Here is an 18,574-nt window from a genome sequence, read left to right as displayed (position 1 = left end):
GTCACATGAAAAAACAACCACATGCTAGAGATAACAGGGTTTCTGGTAAGGATTGTTAAAGAAAATATTGCTTTTAATTTTCAGTACAAAATCAGCTCCAAATTTGTACTTAAATCTTGCATCCATGGCAATTGCCCAGAAGTCTACAGTACCCTCAAGTAAAGAGGTGCTCTCATTAGAGTACAGATCTCCACCAGGACCTGCAAGGACAACTGCTGTATTATGCGATTGAATGAATACAGCCCACAGTTGGCCATCCCATCCGTCTAGACACCAACGGGCTGCGTCGTAAAACACACTTCAATCTCAAAAACAAGCGGCGATGAATGCCTGCAATTGGCTTAAGTCGTCGTATAATACACCTCATACAACCTTGTTAAAAACAAAATGTAGCTCACTAAGCCGAATGCCCGCTTATCAGCAGCTGACTTGAGGCGAGACACAGCAATGTGCGCACAAACACAGGAGCAGAATTGCTCGTTGACTGGAGCGGGGAAATGTGCTTCAGCATTCAGTGTGAACCCGACATAAGACGGGCAGAAGAGGGTGTTTTGAGAAAGTGTAAGACATCGCAACCACCAGAGGACCTTCAACAGGCAGCTAAACTGGGCACCCAAAATACAATGAAGATTGCTGCAGCAGAATGTGAGATTTGCCGCAGACAGACACAGAGGTGCGCTGTGGGTGCTCACAAGCAGTCAAAACGCTGTTTTTAACAGTGGGGGATTTTTTTTATCTGATACAGAACCAACAGATTACGGCCGAAGGTCCACAAAGTTGTATGACGACAGATACCTTTGAAAGCTGGAACAGTTTAAAAACAAACTGGTTTCACCTTCAGTGACAGTCTGTCAGAAACACACACAGACATACACACACATCCAAGGTGTATGTCTACATTTTAGTATGTTTATGAACACACCATCACACACACACACACATCACATTTAAAGTCCATTGAGGAACAGAAGAACGTTCTTCAGGCTTTCCTCTTTTTCTTCTGCATTTTCTTTCCAGACAGCGCCCCCTTCTGGGCTCCTCTCACCATGCCCTGGAACTGGCCCTGCAGCTTGGCACGCTTTCTGTGCACACACAAAGAATAAAACAAGTTAGCGTCCGACATTCTGGCAAACCAATTCCTTGTGAGGGAAGTTTATGAAATTCTACTCTAATGGTGTTTACCTTCGATTGAGCTGGGCCTTCTTCAGAGGGATGTAAGCATACGGATCAGGCTTTCCTTTTTTATTCACGTCTCCTTTTCCTTTCTGAGAGATGTAGAACAGACATTCAGAACTTAAGTTTCTAAGCAGCAACTCCTGCAGTGCGTGTTCCTGCATGCTGTCGGACTCACCTTTGACTTGTAGTCTGTTCCCGTGTCTTCTCTTCCTCCCAGAGGTCTGTGGATACCCGAGCCCCCAGCTGAGAGGAAAACATGTGCCGATTAGTCTAAATCACAACACGTTATTGGTAGGCCAGGATAATATGGTCCTCTATTGTCTACGATATTCAACTATGTAACACCTGTTAATAATTTTGCACAATATTCAGTCCCTCTCTTTTTCCTTCTACATACTGAGCCGCATCGCATTGATGCGGTGCAAAAATAAAGTAGTAACATTCTAGCATACGTCTTGTTTTGTGTTTATATAGATGTAATTTGTGGTGCTGTTTGATTGCACCGTTAATACAGGAGGGTGAACTGTTTTTGACTACAGTGAAAATAAAGTTTTAAAGTCTAAACACCAACAAACATGGATTGAAGCAGAATATTACGTAGATAAAAACGTGTGAAATTTAGCAACAAAATATAAACAGTGAACAGTTGATTGATCCGTTTAATTGATCCCAGTATGTTCTATTATTGGAGTATTGCAATATATGCGTCTCCACTCCATAGATATTTATATCCATGTGCGTTTCTCTGGACAGATTTTTTTTTTTGGACGATAAATTCGTACATCTTTGTTTTTCTGAAAACAATATCGTCCGTAGGGAAATGTTATTATCCCCCAAACATAGTCCTACCTTTATATTTTAGCTGGGGTTGAATGTCCATGTCCTCATCCAAGTTGTCATCATTAAACCTTCGTTTCTGTGACCTTTTCTGAGGGGGATTAAAAAAAAACAGATGATTAATGAAAAACAGCAATAAAAATGTCTCTACAGCTACATAATTACTTTGCCACATGTACAAGTACTTACACTCTTGACTCCAGCCTCTTCTAGGATATCTTTCATCTCTCCCTCATCTGTAGGACAAGTTATAAGTTATTGTCACAGTCTGTTCAGACATAACAAAATGTACAAGACGGTTGGATTAACTACAGGACTCCTCTTACCGTCTTTGACATCCTCCTCGTCATCCTCTCTGATGATCAGCCGTCCGTCTGATGTCACCTTGAAGCCGTGTGCAACCGTGGCACTCTTTTTTATCGCTGGGTTGGTGGCTGAGAAACAACAATAACTCATGTTAACAAATACCTCGACAGGATGTATTAAGCTTTTTTTTTTGTCTTGACAAATTTAAAATGCAGGCTCACCGAGCACTCTCTGGGAAACCTTGGGATCCAGGAAGTTAAGCGGGTCGTCTTCCTCTCCTTCTTTGAGCCAGGCCTGAGCTTTGTGCGGTTTGCCTGCTTTCTTCCGAGCATTACGAGCCTTCCCTTCATCCTCTGACATGTCACTGTCTGTGTCTGCAAGGATGTCCTCGATACTAGAGAGGACAGGCGTTTTGTTAACAGAGCAAACGGGTAAAATATATGAGGAAAAGCAGGACTTTGTGTGGGGGAACAACGGCCTACCTTTGGCTCTTGGTTTTAGGCCCCTCCTCTTCGCTGTCGGAGTCGTCCTGTTGCTCTGCGGCCTGTTTCTTCCGCTTGGTGCGAGCGTCTGCCTTGCGGATGTTTGCAAGGACCTTGTGGTGTTCTGCAGGCAGCATGCTTTTCACCAGCTCAAAACTGGAAATACAGCAGATAATAAGACACATGCACAAAAACACACTCAGTGCACAACACTGTAACATATAGAAGTGATGTTATAAATGTCCCACAGAAGACATCTGGTGCCGTCGAGACATCCAGTGCACAACTGTCTGCATGTAAGTAGTGTCTTGATTATGACCAATCTTTAGCCTAACCTGTATTTAAAATCAGATTAGGAGTCAGCTGGGTGAAACAGCTGCTGCCATTATTAAACAAAGCACCCCTTGGTAAACGTTAGCATACTAACATCTAATACTTTCACTGCACAGCGCTTTAATCAGCTGTGTTTACAATAAAACTGTTTTGGTTCACTGGTAGCAGACAAACGAGCATTATTAGAACTAACCAGAATAAATCAGATGCATCCCTGATGATCAAATAACAGGTCCCAATCACAAATCAACTCCGTTCACTTATTAGAATATAGAGAAAGACATTTGTTATCCAGGCTCCACATCATATGTCCACAACCACTTACAGAGCATGATTACATGCATTCATTTTGCTTGTTCTTTGTTGTTGTTAGCTGAATGGTTCCCAGCTGATTGTTATCGTGTCTTTCAAAGGAGTAAAGGAAACCAGCACTTACCCAAACTTCCTGATGAACTTGGTAAAGATGTTCTTCAGCTTGGTTCTGAAGTGCCTCCTCACGTCGTCTTTGATGTTCCCAACTCCCTCCATCTGAACACAGAGAGTGAACTCTGTAATAAATGAGGGCACAACCGTCTCCTATAGTACAGCATCTATAATGCCGGTGCCTACCATGACGGTGGCGTGTGACGCCAGCGTCTTGGGGTCCATGATGAAGAGGATGACCTTGATGAAGCTTAAGGCGGCTTTGACAATCTCTCTGGTACGAGATGTCAGCAGCAGACACACATTGTGCAGCAGCTGCTCCCTGGTGGACACATCTATAGCGTCTGAAGAAGAAGAAGCACCAGATTGAATCAACTCCACAAATACAAGCATTTAGAACACCAACAGGAAATTAGTGAAAGCCAGCAGACTTACCTTTATACTCAAACACCAGTCGAGTCAGCGCCAACACTGTGCAGGTGATCATAGTGACGGAGCCGGTGAGTCCTGCGTACACGAACACCAAGTACTGATCCATGGCATCTGGATCAGAGACAGACACTCAGTTATTATACTTAAAATCAAAACGGTCAAAATGAGAAACTTGCTCACAAAAGGAGGAAGGCGGGTGACTTACCTTTTGGGTCCCCACAGAAGCGGACAAATGCGTTTCCTATTTCCACCAGCAGACTGTAGGCGTTCTTACGCGCTCCAACCGACACCTCCTTGGTGCAAATGATCACCTGACAAAGAGAACAATCTCATGAAAATGGCAGCTATCAGTACTCACTGGGTTTGTTTGCAAGCACGTATTGGTGTTTGTACCTCTGGCAGCAGTGTCGTTATAAAGTCTTTGTGTTCTTCATTGAGCCTTTTCACTATGTGGATCAGACACTTCAGTCTCGGCTGATAAAGAGCAGAACAAGATGGATAGAATAGAGAGATATAATCAGACAGCACCGTAAATAAAGATATATATACAATTCCATCTCATGTCGGCTTTATTTTGTTTCTCCCTACACAGCAGTCTCACCCTCTTTGCTGGTGAGGAGGCATTTTTCAGAGTTTCGAGCAGCACGACTTTGAGCGTTTCCAGATTAGCCACGACAAACGATCTGCACTCGTCGCTCTCTCCTCCGCACATCTCCTCCAGCACACGGTACGCCTTCTTCTGCATGCCTGGCTCTTTGGTCTGGGAAAAAAAAAAAAAAAAAAAACACACCAACAGACAAAAATGATAGATATTTAGGTTCAAAAGCTTTTAAATATAACTGGACATGCCGTTGAGCACAATCTTTATACTCTTACCTCCAAATATGGCTTAACCAGCTCAAAGGTTTTAGTCATGGTGACCTCATCTACAGAGGGAGCCATGGCAACTACAAGGTCCATCATTGACAGCCTGAGCGGTAGAGATGTAAGAGTCAGTATAATGAAATGTACTCGATTCTAAAATACATAAAGAACTGAAAAAGGCAGACATCATTCTGTAGCAATAGATCCATACTCATGTCCTACCTTGTGAACTCAGTGGTGTCAGTGCTGCTCAATCTGTCGGTGGCTTTTTGCAGGAACGTGCCGATCATCTGAGGAGAAAAATCTTGATAAGTGATACACCAGCACAAAAGAAAAAAGATGGCCCGATACATGAATGTCAAGCCATCCACTCCCGGCACACTTCAAAGTGTTCGGCATCTCAGTATTGACTTATAATACCAGTTAAATTATGTAAACAAACATTTTTGCAGCAGTATGAGAGAAAACTTAACTGACCGGTGTTTCGGTAACAGTTAGGTAGACCTTGATGGTGTCGAGCACAGCCATCCTGTAGGTGCCGGACTCTCCAGCTGCTGGCTGCTGGCCGTACACATTGAAAAGGATGGGCAGGAAGTTCTTGGAGAAGCGGCCCACTTCAGCTTTTTCTTCCTCTACAGACATTAAGCAGACGCAAACGGTTTTGGAATCATTTGATTCAAGAGGAAGTAGCAGCAGCAGTTTTTATATGTTGTCTCTCTCTCTGTGTGTGTGTGAAGACGTGCGTCTTCCTACCGGTGGAGCAGCTCTTGTTGACAACCGTGCGTAGAGCCTGGCACACTGTGAGCCTCAGGTCCGGCCGTTCATTAACAGCCACACCGAGTGTGCGGGCAATGCCTTTGAAGGATGCCAGCAGGTCCACAGGACATGTACAGAAGCCAGGAAGCATGGTCCAAATCTGAAAGAAAAGTACAGACATGCGCCTCTTAACAACTCATTCACTGGAACTCTTTCCTCCGAATACAAACTTAAAGTCGGTGTAGAGCTAACCTGTATCTGTAATGTCTGGTAGACTCTGGCCTCAAGTTTCTGTCCTGCTTGCTCCAATTCTTCGGCTACAACACAAAATGTCATCAGTTAATACACATAAACAGTGAATCCAGCATCAAAGTGGACCGTCACGCATACGTTTACCTCTCTGCTTGAGTGTAGAGGCCAGAGGGAGGAAGTAAGAAGAGAAGAAACCAAGGTGAGTGTTCTTCACGTGATCCCGTATGACCGGGATCAGCCAACTGCGTGGGAACTCCAAGTCATCCCTGGTGGGGAAAAAAAACAACAAAACATAGTCAGTTAAACCACTATAATGACAAGAAGACTGCTCCCCATCACATGTGTGTGTGTTTCCATGGTATTTGCACTTACTCGTAGCCGGTGATGTTGAGAGGCACAGCACCCAGCACAACTTCAGGCCCCATGCTCTCTACAGCTCCTCCTACAGCCAGGTCCAACTCACCGCTGAAGGGGAAATGAGGAGTGGAGCGCAGGTCTGCCAGAGACTGCAGGGACTGTCAAAAGGACACGACACAGAGACTCAGGCAAACTGTGAACTTGCTCTCCTCACATAGTGATCTACGAATGTCTGTGTGTCTATACCTTGGTCATGATGGGGTGAGCTTGTTTCCCTGCTGCTCGATAGAAGCAACCCAGGATCTGCAGCACAAATGGCCAGGAGACATGGAAGCGATACGACAATCCTTCTTCTACGATACTGAAACACACAGCCACAATTATCACGATGAGCATTTTACATGTAGTCGCTGCGTAGAAGAAGGGGAAAGACTGAGATTGGTTAACAGTTAGGGAGCTTACCGAAACATTTTGCAGACATAGGAGGGGTTCCCAGCGGAGGCTGTGGCAGAGATCATTCCCATTCCCTCCATGTGAGGGGCGACACATTCAGTTAACAATGTCTGAAACAGATAAACATAAATAAATCATCATACACTGTTACATTTCTTTTGGAAAAGACAACTTTTTTGTAAAATTCCCAGCGAGTTAGGAGGATTTAATTATTTAGCAGACTACCCAGTCTCTAATCCCAATCCAGAAATACCCCCCTGAGCCTAGACAAACACGCTCTGTCAACTTTGAGTTCCTCAATGTGGATGGATCACTTCTTTACCTTTAGTGTATTGGTGGCTGCAGAAACCACCTGCGTATGAGGCGACAACAGGCAGGACATGGCTGCGGAGAAGAGGCGAGGGAGGTGACCCAAACTCAGAGAACTCGGCAAACTACACGAAGACACACAAACGGTTGAACCACAAACGACTGGCTATTCTGATTAGAAAACACGCAATTACACGATGACGAGAAAGGATTTATGATTCTGTCGCAAGGAATCAGGTTATTACCCCGCCAAGTGAACATGTGCTTTCTCCATGACCGCGAGCCAAGCCAGCAGAGGCTGCAAGTCATTCTCACTGGGCAGATAGTCGTACAGAGCCTGAGGATGAGAAACGACATATTAGCTTCCACAACACATTCCGCGTTAGGATTTTGAGTCATTTGTTTTGTTTGTATTCGCTCACCGTGATGATCTGCGCGTTGAGTTCCGGTGAGAGGGTTGAGGCGTTTGGCTTGCTGCTGAATAGCCTATGAAAGGCCTGCATGGCACTAGCGGTCACCAGCTACAGTCAGAAACATAGCAGCCATGTTAAGAACTACACTTGAGCATCCATGTGGATGAACAAAGGGCATCTGGCTGCACCTATGGATGTTTCTGTGCTCTCACCACATGGCTGAGTGTCATCACTCGCAGCAGAGTCTCACAGCAGGACTTGACAGCTCCCAGAGGAAATGTCCCCATCAACTCCTTCAGAAGACCCAGCACATGAAGGGTGGTGGTGTCCTCTGTGCTGCCTGAGGGGGAAGACAAAGAAGACATAAACTACAAGTTGCTGCACAAACTCATATTAACTATTTTACCTTCCCACAGCAAGACCAAACAAATAGCTGCCTTACCTCCTGCCTGCTCCATTTCTTTCATGCAGAACTTGGCTGTGGTCGCTGCAGCAGGGTGATGGGTCGGGGCATTGTCTGTAAACAGGAAGTCACTACCTCTGAGAATGGAGCAAACTCCTTGCTGTGCTGCTTTACGGACCTGAGAGGAGAAAGGGGACATGAAATTAAACTGGGTACAAATGTCAGCATCTCATTCAACATGTAATACTTGTGAGGCAGCTATTAGCAGGCGGGCGAGACGGACCTTGGGCTTGCTGTGCACTGTGAAGCTGAGAAGGCCGTGGTAAGCCTGAAGCGTAGACGGGTAAGTCCAGACAGACGCATCCTGCTTCCTCACCAGAGTGGCCAGGCATGACAGGATCTATAGATGCACAAATGTCAAACTCAATCTATGCTGCAGTTTTGGTCAGTGAAATAAAAAGACAAACGGAGACAAACCCACTCACCCATCTCAGAGCCGAGGCCGTCTCAAACATGGCCTGTTTTGACATGATGTCCATCAGAGCCTTGGTGGTGTCCGAGAACTTAGACATGAGCACCGGAGCGGGAACCCTGGTGAACACAAAACACCAATAACATGAACAACAAGTTGGTTTTTTTTAAGTAGCCTTGACATGAATGGGAGTTTCATTTTGCCGACAAAAGTTGTTAAAAGTCCCACCGTTTCATGACGAGGTTGAGAAGGTACGCCACTGCAGCCTGAGACTCTGCTGAATCCACAACTTCCAGTGTGGTCATCTACAGAAAGCACAGACACACCAAGGCTCACCATCACCTTCAACGCACCACAAGGTATGCGGTAATGTCTTAGTAAATGTTTGTGTATTTAAAGGGCAGCACTCACCAAAGCAGCAAAGTATTCGGTTTCTGTCTCCTTCCCTCCTTGACTTCGGATCACCTCAGTAACAGCCGCCAACACTGCGCAGATCTGTGAGGCACATTAACGTTACAGCTACAAGGACATCTCAGCGTCTTGGATTTCCAAGTATATATTTGTTAGTAATGTTGGTATTCTCAGATCAACTTATAGAAATGTCATCATCAACTTCTCAGAGCTACCCTCAATGTTTTGACTCTTTAAAAACAAGAGGTTTGCTGGCATTACAGTCAGCCGTATACAGCTATGTATTCATGGGGTGTTGTGAATAAATGACCTATCTTCGGTGTGATGCCTACCTCTTTGTGAGCAGCTGAATTGGACTCCCAGTAGCGCTGCACCTTTCTGAAGGTCAGGTTGGAGCAGTCCGACAGGCCGCTGAGGAAGGTGCCTGAGGTCCTTTCTGAAAAAGCCGCATCTGGCTCCTCTTCCATACGGGCATCTTTACGGCTACCGAGCTCCAGCGGACCGACCTGCAGATCATTGTGTAGCTTAAGAGCATCAACCGTTAGGTCGCTCTTTTCTGTGGTCGGGGGGGAGACAGAGAGGCACAACATTACAACAAGCGCCACACGATGCAAAGGAAAGTCATCCACGGGCATGATAGCGTTTACACACTCACACACCTTTTTTATATTTAGTCCACCCCATTTCATGACAATGCAGATTAATAATGATCACAATCACACAGCACATAGTCTGCATTGTAACTTTGATCCAACTAAGTGTGCATTTCACATGCTGATGATAAGCCTGAAGGGAATAAGCCCCCCAAAATAGAATGAAGTGACGCTTGGTGCAGCACAGTCCCGACAAAGCTTCACCAAGGAGGCTAACAAGTAGGCCTATCTTGTGATGTATATGGGTTATATACGTGGCCAGCAGTCATTAACTGCCATGGCTTTACAACCAAATATTAAATATGAAGACATGATTATTTGGGTACCTTGAAATTGGAGGATCGTGTACAGATAGACTATAATACATAAACTGTTCACCCAATGTGTGGATGTAAACAGCATCAATTTACAGCTGGAAGTATTCCTAAATACATTTAAAGTGTAATGTTCTGGAGTACGGAGCCATGTGCGTTTATCTGGCAAAATACGTACAAACGTTGTATTATTATTGCCGGAGCTGTTTATTTCAGGGTGGTGACGTTGCCTGTATAGCATCAGCACAAATGGAGTAATCTTAATTTATCGACACAGTTAAACAGTGTCTCTCTCTCTCGGCCACACACACACACACACACACACACACAAACACAAACACACACACACACACACACACACACACACACACACACAGCAGTTGTTATCATGTAAAACCAACAACTGCACTGAGCGACACGTTGTCTCAACAGACCGAAGGTTAAAAACAGAAAGATAGGCAGTTAGATTTTCCGCTGACAACTTGTGCAGATTGCAGATGAACATTTAATGGCGCAGCATATACAGTTAGCCTGGGCAGTTGCAAGCTAAATGGCTGCCGCTAGCTAACGTTAGCACTAGCCACAGACCCACGTGTAACGTGAACTGGAAGCTTACCGGTGGGTCGGCTGAAGAAGCGGCTTTTAGCAGCCTGCCGATAACGACTCGTCTGCGGGTTTGAGTCGCTACTGTGTCCTTTCTTCCACCGTTTGAGTTTAGACCCCGTCCCAGATCGCAGTTTCCCCGATTTGACCATTTTTGGGGTTAAAATAGTCCCGTTACTGCCAACTGTCTGTGCAGCTCCAGTTGAAGCTGTCGCTTATCGAATTACGTCACGGATGTTCTCCCCTCACGTGCCTGACCAACCTGACCATGATTGTTGCTTTGCCAGTAGATGGCGCTGTGCAGCACAAAACGACACTCACGCAACATAACAAAAACGTCTTCATATCAGCTGAGCAACCATTATCTCCTGAGGCTGGATGCTTAGTGCCTAATAATCAGGAAAATGGAGAATGATTTTAAATATTTATTGATAAGTTATTCAAGTACAGTGAGCATCATATTGTACACAAGACTACAGTATCTTGTTTGGAGTGATGAAATAAAAAACAAACCTCATCATCTCTTATTACCTTTTAGAAAGGTGCCTTCATTACATTCCGTGTCCTAATTACAAATATACAGGTGTGAATTGAAAATGTAGTGTGCACATAGTTACTTGACCAAACAACACATATGGAAACAGATATTTACATTTTTCTTTTTCTCTACAGTTGTCGGCCATCCTTATCCTACTTCTCAGATCGCATGACAGAAATCTTTAAAAAGGAAAAAAAAAGGGAATGCGTTTTCCTTATTCGGACCCCCGGGTGAACCATATTCAGTTGAAGCACAAGTACAAACACACAAGACGAGGAGGGTGATCCGCGTAAACAATAGAGCTGATGTCCACACAAACAGACAGACTTACACTGGGATGTGCATCTTAGCACTCTACCGTTAATCTAAAGTATTACAGTGCTTTTCAATATTCTTACTTCATTTGGAAAAAGGAAAGAAATACAAAAAGGAGCCATATAAAAGCAATAATTTCTTATATAAAAATGTACACAAAATCCACTGCAGTGCCAACTGGAAAATTATTACAAGCCCTACTTCTGCACCCCCTCTCTGGCATGTCCTTTGTATTTTCCTCTCTTCAAAGCCCTCTGTCTCACTCATCAGTTAACTATGACTGGAGAGTTCATATTGACAATCACTTGAACGACAAAGTCCTTCTGGATCTTGGCGTCTTGAAGACGAGTCTTGTCAGTCAGGAGCTTCCCGGAAAAGAACCACCTCTGGCGGGTCACGCCAATTTCTTCCTGTTCTTCCAATTGTTTCTTGAGCTCAGCGATGGAGTCCGCCATGCTGGCGGTCAGACGCACATCCTCTCCTAAGGAAACAACAAGGCATAAATAGAGTTGACGCATATTTCTCAACACGCTGTGAGACACTGAAAAGCTATGAATTCTAAACTGGTCCCCAGTCTAGATGAGTCAAGATGCGATGAAATGCCGTATGCATGCATGTGTAACATGTAGTTATGTCGATTTTAATGTCATATTATACATAAATTATATACTATAGGCCATGTTGGGTTTTTTTTTTACCTGTTGACAATCGAACCCTCAGCTGGAACTCTTGTCTGCAAGGAGGAGGTTGAGCTTGTTTTTGTGTGGCGTCAGAGACTTTGCTCTCACTGGATGTTTCAGAGATTAGGTTGACAGGTGGGGCTAAAGTGTAGGCCGGGAGCTGGTAGCGGTTGCCAAGTTCATCATAACTCTCTGTGAGGGAACCTGCAGAGGAACAAATAGAAAACATAAACACCGGTTTCCAAAAATCTTTCTACCAGTAACAGTAACTCACTTTAACCCTCATACATAAACCCCTTCTCTAATCCAATAAACCACGGACAGCATAAGTTCACATTTACATTATATTTACTTACATTTACATCAACAACACCAGTGTCCTTGAACTACACGCTTAAAAGCAAAAGCACTCTTGTGCGTGAGTAGATAAATATGCAAGAACAGAGTGTTTTTTTCCACCTAACTCTTCTATGGCTTTCTGTGCACCAATCCATTCACAGAGGTCACGTAGCACTGTGGCTATTATGTAACTATTACAGCAGTAATCTCTGAACAACTGATGCATGGCATTCTGAAACCTGTCCTTTGATATTTTGAGAACATTGAGTTTATGCATTTGGGCCGGAAGTTCCAGGACATTTACAGCTCACAATTGATAGCTGGATGAAGCACATTTCCAGATCTAAAGGGGTACGTGTGTGTGTGTGTGAGTGTGTTCATACCGTGTGGCAGAGTAATGCAGGCTCCATCCACTATAGCCTGTGCTAGTTCCAGGTCATTGCACTCTGCAGCCAGGGCTGCTGCTCTGAGTGCGTCCCAGATCTCTTTCCGTCCATCAAAGGCGGGAGCCGTATCCCAAAACTCATCCCTCTTACTCCTCAGCTGGCCCTCCGTCATCGGGTACTCACTCTTCCACTTTGGACGTTCCTTCTTGAGGGGCTCATTACGTCCTGAAAGCAAAAGCAAGGCAGAGTTCAATCTGATATAAAGACTAATCTAAGAACCGATGAAAAACACTGTAACCCGATATCATAAGGGCTATGCATTGCTGGACAGACATGTAAACAATTTTTAGTATTTAAAAAGGTAGCAGAAACTACAGCAACATTATAAACATAATGACATAGTGGCTGCAACTAACTGAGTTACTGTAAAAGGATTATAGGGCAGTTAAACCATTTATTTGGTAGTGAAGTTCTGAGAAACCTGGAAAAGGTTGCCAGGTTCACTCAGGCCATCAGATCTTTACCATTACCTTATGCACGCTTGAGTCTCAAGAAATATTTTGTGTAATTTAAATGTGTTACTAATATATTTCCCGAAACAGAGCTATAATTTATGACAAAATAAATTACAAAAAACATTTTAAATGTTAACCTCTTTGAACTTTAAGAGCATAGTATCATCACTGAAGACAAATAATTTATATGAGAAGAAACATTTCCCAATATAATACAAGATACATTCTAGAAGATAAATGCTTCAAACGTACTTTAACATTATTGTTTTGTGTACACTTGGTCATGAACACCAGTGAGGTCAGACAAGAAAATGGAGGCTCATTTTGAGACCATACTGAAGGATCTTTAGTAAATGCACGATGTGTACACCCCCTTGCGTCTGTGATATTCAACACCATCTCCTTTGCTATACAGGCTTAGTAACGCTAAGTGCTATACTTTATACACCTGCTGCAGGTATTTACATGCTGGTGTGCCGTGTACGTAATATCCACTGTACCAGCATACCAAGAAAGTACATTTGATGCACAGAGGGAGGAGAATCAAAGTGATTATTTATAGCGTTGTGGATTACTGCAGTGGCTAGTAACACGTGTGCACTGGCAGGCACTCACACACAAGCACGCACACACACACAGTGGATTATAGGCAGTAATCAGACGCCACACAACAGGATTTATCTGCCCCTATCCCATAAGGCATTGGTTGGAGAGATGAGCTCTCTTTGACCAATGAAAGCAAGCAGAAATACTCAGAGACTATTACAAGCCTAAAAAAAACAAACCACAAGGAAATACAAACACAAAGCCTCTACAAATCAATTATCACACTAAGCCTCACTGCAATCAAATACTGTATATATTCTGATGTGACATGTTTCAGAACTAGAGTAAATGTCTGCATCTGTTAATTAGGTTGGGCATGAGGTGCCATTTTCCAGAATTTAATGGTTTGCTATGTCATTAATAATGCAGGCCACCATATAACGATAAATGTCACACCGTGACCTTTAGAGATGAGCTTCAGGTTGCCAGTTTGGATAGGTGTATTGTTTACATGTGTGCCTACATATGCATTCTTTCAGATGTACACAATTTACACATTTTATCATTTACCTTTTTGTTTACATATTAGTAGTAAAAGGCACAGATTTAGTATCAAATAAACGTTTTTGTTATGTAGATGAAAATTCCATAATGTCTACTTATCCAGTATAAACATAGGTTTCTAGTCTCCAAGTCCACTTTTGTTATTGTTGACAGGCAGCAAAGGACTGCATGAACAGGCCAGCCAAACAAATGCAAATATTATCTGGAGTCCTAACAAGCAACCTGATTGACAGAGACTGGAAGGTAATTTGAAGTTGTGTGATGACAACTTACATTTCAAGTCATGACGTTTGAAAGAACAAACATGGCCAACAGCACAACTGAACAAAACATGCTTGATTTGAGCTCGTCCTGGTTGTAAGTATAGTTGTAAAACATTACTGTGGGCACCTTTTTTGGTTTGGTTCTGTTACAATATTTGAAAAATATTTTATCCACCTCCTTACTGTTGTAGGTCAGTGAGCCTGACTGTGTACTGTGCAGTGTGAGTGTACAGATCAGCCAAGTTTATTTTCCTCAATTTTGAACATTTCTGGTGGATCGGAAAACTACCAACTAAGTTATACCAAAACAGAAATCACCCAAGCTTCTGTCATGTAAACTAAAGTGTGATTTTATGGATATTATTATTGCTGCATTATTTCTATATACTATTTTAATAACCACTACTAGTAGTTGTAATAGGGGTAGTATTTCAGTGTTCAGCATGTGGATTACAAACAGCACAGATGGATTGATGAACACATACTGGAAAAAAACATTAACTCAGAAAAATCAGCATCGAAGTTAATAAGCAAACATCTCCTAAACATCAGCACTGCAACGCTAACTGAATTGATTGTCTCACATCTCCATCAAAGTGACCCCAGTGTACCCTTTTCCATGAACGCATACATTTCAGTTAGAGGCAGCAACGTGGATGCTGTCAATCTTTTTGTTTTTCATGTATTTTTAACCATTTGTTTTATTTACACATTTACAGTATACATTATTTGTTGCCCTAACAGTCATAGAATAACAACAGCACCGGCAATTTGAACTCAACACACACAAAATCCCCAGAAACAAATTATGGCCGAACAAATGTGGCACAACAGCGCACATGTGAAAACAGGAAACATGAAAGTACACGTTTCAGCCCACACAAAAATCTACACTTACTTTTCAGCAAAATCTTAAAGGGTGCGTTTGGCACTTGATAGTAGTTGTATTCCCTGGAGTTGGGTACTCCCATGGCTGTTCTTACTCTGAGGGTGGATGGGAGTCAGTTAAAAGTCCACATGAGTGACCTAAAGACACCAACCCTCGAGGAAAAGGAAAGCCCTGCTGCGTCCAACCAGCTTGTTGCAACAGGTAGGCAGCCACCTGGTCAAGTTTGCCACGATGTGCAGACTCCGTCGTAACACTTCCCCAGTTGATTTTGAAATGACCACACTCCTTCCACTTACATCCCTTCTAATAACAAATACTTAAAACCCCCAAAATACCAATGGATCAGTTCATTGAGGTGAGAGTACGTTTGGTGTCCTAACCAGAAGGTTACTTCTTTAGGCGTAATCCCATCAGCTCTGTTTGGAGACAGGATAGAAATACCCAACGGCAACACGCTCAACCTGATTACCAGATAATAAACCCTTGTCAGACCATTACAGGAGAAGCTACAGTCCTTCTGCGAACTGACCCCAGCAGATTATTGTTTTTCCTTCGTGAAGGCTCATATGAATAAATGCAAATCTGTCGCTCAGATGCTGCATTTCCACAGCTAATAGCCAGCCAGTTCATTACAGAGGCCTTCTGTGTTTGTGTCTCACAAAAGCAGGTCTGAACATGTGAACATGATCTGTGAGGTCATGTAATTTCGCAGCAGGTTGACATAAGGCAAGTCATGCACCAAGTAGGTCAAACTTTGATCTGAAAACTCTGTGTGCCGGCAACTGCTGCTGCTCCATGCATAATGTATGACAATCCAGCTGAGTGCACTGCCACGTCTGTCCACAAGGAATGGACTGACCAGTGTTTGTGTGTAACACTGTTGAATCAGCGCTGGTCCTCAGCACAGATTACACAATGACTTATGTCATGAGGCCTGACGTTTTTAACGCCCGAGACAGACAGGAAGCGCTCAGACAGAGAAACACGTCATTGCAACAGCTGGGGTGGAGGAACCCCAACCTGCATTTTATCACAAATACATGAATTGTTGAGGCTTCATCTTCTCATGAAAACGTACTGGTTCTGACAATCTGTCCTGACATAATTATGTGTTTTATGTAACATAGGATGGGTATTGCATAACACAACATTTGAACGCATTACAGAAGCCATTTACCTTAAGCTATAACAACATAATAGTCTAATCTAATAGAACAGGGCTAGACCCCTTAGAATATTTGCAGGTTCTCTTAAACTCATTGTCCTGTCATCTCACTTGCAACAGCACTCAAAAAAAAAATAATGCATACAAATAATGTCTTATTATGAATTTCGGGTTAAAGGACATCGTCACAAATGTTAAATCACTTCCATTTGTGCAGCAGTATTATAATGCATTCACGAGGCTACAGTCCAACGTGTTCCAGCTTCTTACCTCCACGTTTTTTGCTTCTTGTCGAGCTTCGGGCACTCCCTTGTCCATCCATCGTACTCCTCCCCACACAGCCTCCCATCACTGTCCCTATGATCAACACCAAGGAGAAAAAGATATTTGCGATATAAATACTTTGAAATGCATATCTGACCACGTCGGATAAATAAACCGTTAATGGCGATATGAAATGAATTGCCTTATATGAAAAACATCATCAGGGAATAATGACAGCTCAGCACTCCTTGTTCCTGTGAGGTCAGACAAGCTGCGATGTTTACGTCACGTGTACTGCCAGCTGACGGGGGCACGCGCCTGAACCTTATGCCGCCGTTGCTCAGATTTTTCAAATCACATATTAAAAATGCGTTTATACACGATAACAATTATTGTTAGCTGTTTGCAATTTAAAATATGTAGATTACTTCTGATGGGATTTAATGAATTTGCAGTCTTATTAGTCGCAGGCCTTTTGCTATATCTTTTTTTTTTTTAAACAAACAGCTGTAATTAATTTTACCTACCGGAAATCCAGTCTGCCAAATTATGCATTCTTCTGCAGTTTGCTTGCCACATCCGAACTTGCTTCCAAGTGAAGTTATCACCCTGACGCGACGCGAGATGCGAGTCAGCAGGTTGACAGGCTGATATCTGTGCGGGGCTGGCGGGCTGGTGAGTAGTCTGGCCCCGCAGAGCCTCCAGGAAGTCTCAACAGCGTGTCCAAAAATATACAGCAATCAATTCCCGTAGTCCCCCATAATCATAATGAATGCAGCTCACCCACGCAATCCGTTGGCACTGGTCTAGAACATAGGTCTAGAATTAAATCCTTATCGGTCTCCACGCATGCGCAGTTTACAGCAAGTTCTCTATCCTGCTTCCTTCAAACTCATCAGAATAAAAGCGGGGATTGAGAAATGCCCGCTCTCAATAATAAAGCAATTGGAAATGATTGTTCAGTTTGCTAACGAGTCAAACTTTTAAATAATTAAACAGCAATTACGATAGACTTGAAAAAACTAAAACCCATCCAATTAAATATTGACACAAAAATTCTGTTAACTATAGGCGATACTGTCCATTGAAAAGTCTATGTACATTTATAGTACATGCTGGTAAGGGTAAAAACAGAAAGAGTTCTGAAGTGTGTGTGCAGAAATACTTGACTATTGCTCATGAAGCATCTCATCGATGTACTCTCAGTAAAGAAAAGTCACTCCGTTGCCAGTTGAATGTGCTCAACTTGATGCTGACCTTTATGAAAACACTGATTTTGTTCAGGTGTTTTACCAGAACAGCACATACCGAAGGTATGAACATATTTGCACCATTATGCTCAACCTAACCTTAGGCCATTGTAAATCTATGCCAAGCATTTACCACAGCATGTCACAACCATATGTAACACCAACCTACCCAAGTACCAACAGTCCAAATAAATGAATAGTATGCAGTTTCAATATTACTATTTAAAAAGGCTGCTGCGCCCTACTTATCAGAATTGATATAATATAAACCAAATTGATACAAAATCGTTAAGAAACCTGCAGGATTATTCTTACTATCAATTATCCTTATCCTTCCAATCACTCAGTGCAGCTTCTGATCAAACTTGACATGAACACTGACATCTGCTGGGAGATTTAATACTGACAGGTTTGTGTCTATATGCGCGCGTGTGCGAGTGTGTGTAGTCTGTTTCTGACAGAGTGGGGATGTAATGAGCAGTGGCAGGGGGAGAGCGGGCTGGAAACAGGCTGAAATCTGTTATCATCCCTTAATCTGCAAATCTCTTTTTCCAGCATTCACCATTTAAGTGACAAGATCGTCATTCATCTGCTTATCAAATTGCATTAAG

The 18,574-nt window shown here is 43.1% G+C and overlaps 2 protein-coding genes across 3 annotated transcripts; both read right to left on the bottom strand.

Moving 5' to 3' along the window:
- Positions 1 to 306: 306 nt before the first annotated feature.
- On the bottom strand, positions 307 to 10,477 carry rrp12 (ribosomal RNA processing 12 homolog). The gene is made up of 34 exons (XM_031876322.1): positions 10,263 to 10,477; positions 9,012 to 9,235; positions 8,680 to 8,763; positions 8,497 to 8,573; positions 8,282 to 8,387; positions 8,080 to 8,196; positions 7,836 to 7,974; positions 7,606 to 7,733; positions 7,403 to 7,501; positions 7,226 to 7,317; positions 6,994 to 7,105; positions 6,681 to 6,781; positions 6,465 to 6,579; positions 6,234 to 6,376; positions 6,006 to 6,127; positions 5,862 to 5,926; positions 5,607 to 5,769; positions 5,331 to 5,485; positions 5,076 to 5,143; positions 4,866 to 4,959; positions 4,591 to 4,749; positions 4,383 to 4,463; positions 4,195 to 4,300; positions 3,993 to 4,100; positions 3,744 to 3,901; positions 3,571 to 3,662; positions 2,802 to 2,957; positions 2,541 to 2,713; positions 2,340 to 2,447; positions 2,203 to 2,249; positions 2,026 to 2,104; positions 1,352 to 1,419; positions 1,183 to 1,265; positions 307 to 1,082 (listed from the first exon to the last, which is right to left on the bottom strand). The coding sequence occupies exons 1-34, from the start codon at positions 10,399 to 10,401 to the stop codon at positions 980 to 982; spliced, it is 3,864 nt and encodes a 1,287-aa protein (XP_031732182.1). The 5' UTR covers positions 10,402 to 10,477; the 3' UTR covers positions 307 to 979.
- A 184-nt stretch (positions 10,478 to 10,661) lies between these two features.
- Positions 10,662 to 17,562, bottom strand: ubtd1a (ubiquitin domain containing 1a). Of its 2 annotated transcripts, XM_031872243.1 has the most exons (5): positions 17,241 to 17,562; positions 16,720 to 16,806; positions 12,505 to 12,732; positions 11,801 to 11,986; positions 10,662 to 11,583 (listed from the first exon to the last, which is right to left on the bottom strand). In XM_031872243.1, the coding sequence occupies exons 1-5, from the start codon at positions 17,290 to 17,292 to the stop codon at positions 11,369 to 11,371; spliced, it is 768 nt and encodes a 255-aa protein (XP_031728103.1). In that variant the 5' UTR covers positions 17,293 to 17,562; the 3' UTR covers positions 10,662 to 11,368. The 2 variants fall into 2 exon arrangements, with proteins under 2 accessions (XP_031728103.1, XP_031728112.1); XM_031872252.1 differs by lacking the exon at positions 17,241 to 17,562 and having other exon boundaries at positions 15,294 to 16,776.
- Positions 17,563 to 18,574: the final 1,012 nt, after the last annotated feature.

Source organism: Anarrhichthys ocellatus, unplaced genomic scaffold (assembly GCF_004355925.1).
Source record: "Anarrhichthys ocellatus isolate YVR2014 unplaced genomic scaffold, GSC_Weel_1.0 scaffold3, whole genome shotgun sequence".
In the NCBI taxonomy this organism is placed as follows: Eukaryota; Metazoa; Chordata; class Actinopteri; order Perciformes; family Anarhichadidae; genus Anarrhichthys; species Anarrhichthys ocellatus.
Note: the sequence above shows the minus strand (reverse complement) of the source record. Positions and strands in the feature narration are given on the sequence as shown.

Bases quoted from the DNA above. Each gene is read 5' to 3' on its own strand.
- rrp12 (XM_031876322.1), bottom strand. From the start codon at position 10,401: ATGGTCAAATCGGGGAAACTGCGATCTGGGACGGGGTCTAAACTCAAA. The intron at 9,236-10,262 runs GTAAGCTTCCAG...CCCCGACCACAG, and splicing joins CTTCTTCAGCCGACCCACCG to AAAAGAGCGACCTAACGGTT. The intron at 2,448-2,540 runs GTGAGCCTGCAT...GTTGTTTCTCAG, and splicing joins GGTTTCCCAGAGAGTGCTCG to CCACCAACCCAGCGATAAAA.
- ubtd1a (XM_031872243.1), bottom strand. From the start codon at position 17,292: ATGTGGCAAGCAAACTGCAGAAGAATGCATAATTTGGCAGACTGGATT. The intron at 12,733-16,719 runs GTAAGAAGCTGG...TTTTGCTTTCAG, and splicing joins AAGAAGCAAAAAACGTGGAG to GACGTAATGAGCCCCTCAAG. The intron at 11,584-11,800 runs GTAAAAAAAAAA...TTGTTTCCTTAG, and splicing joins GAGGGTTCGATTGTCAACAG to GAGAGGATGTGCGTCTGACC.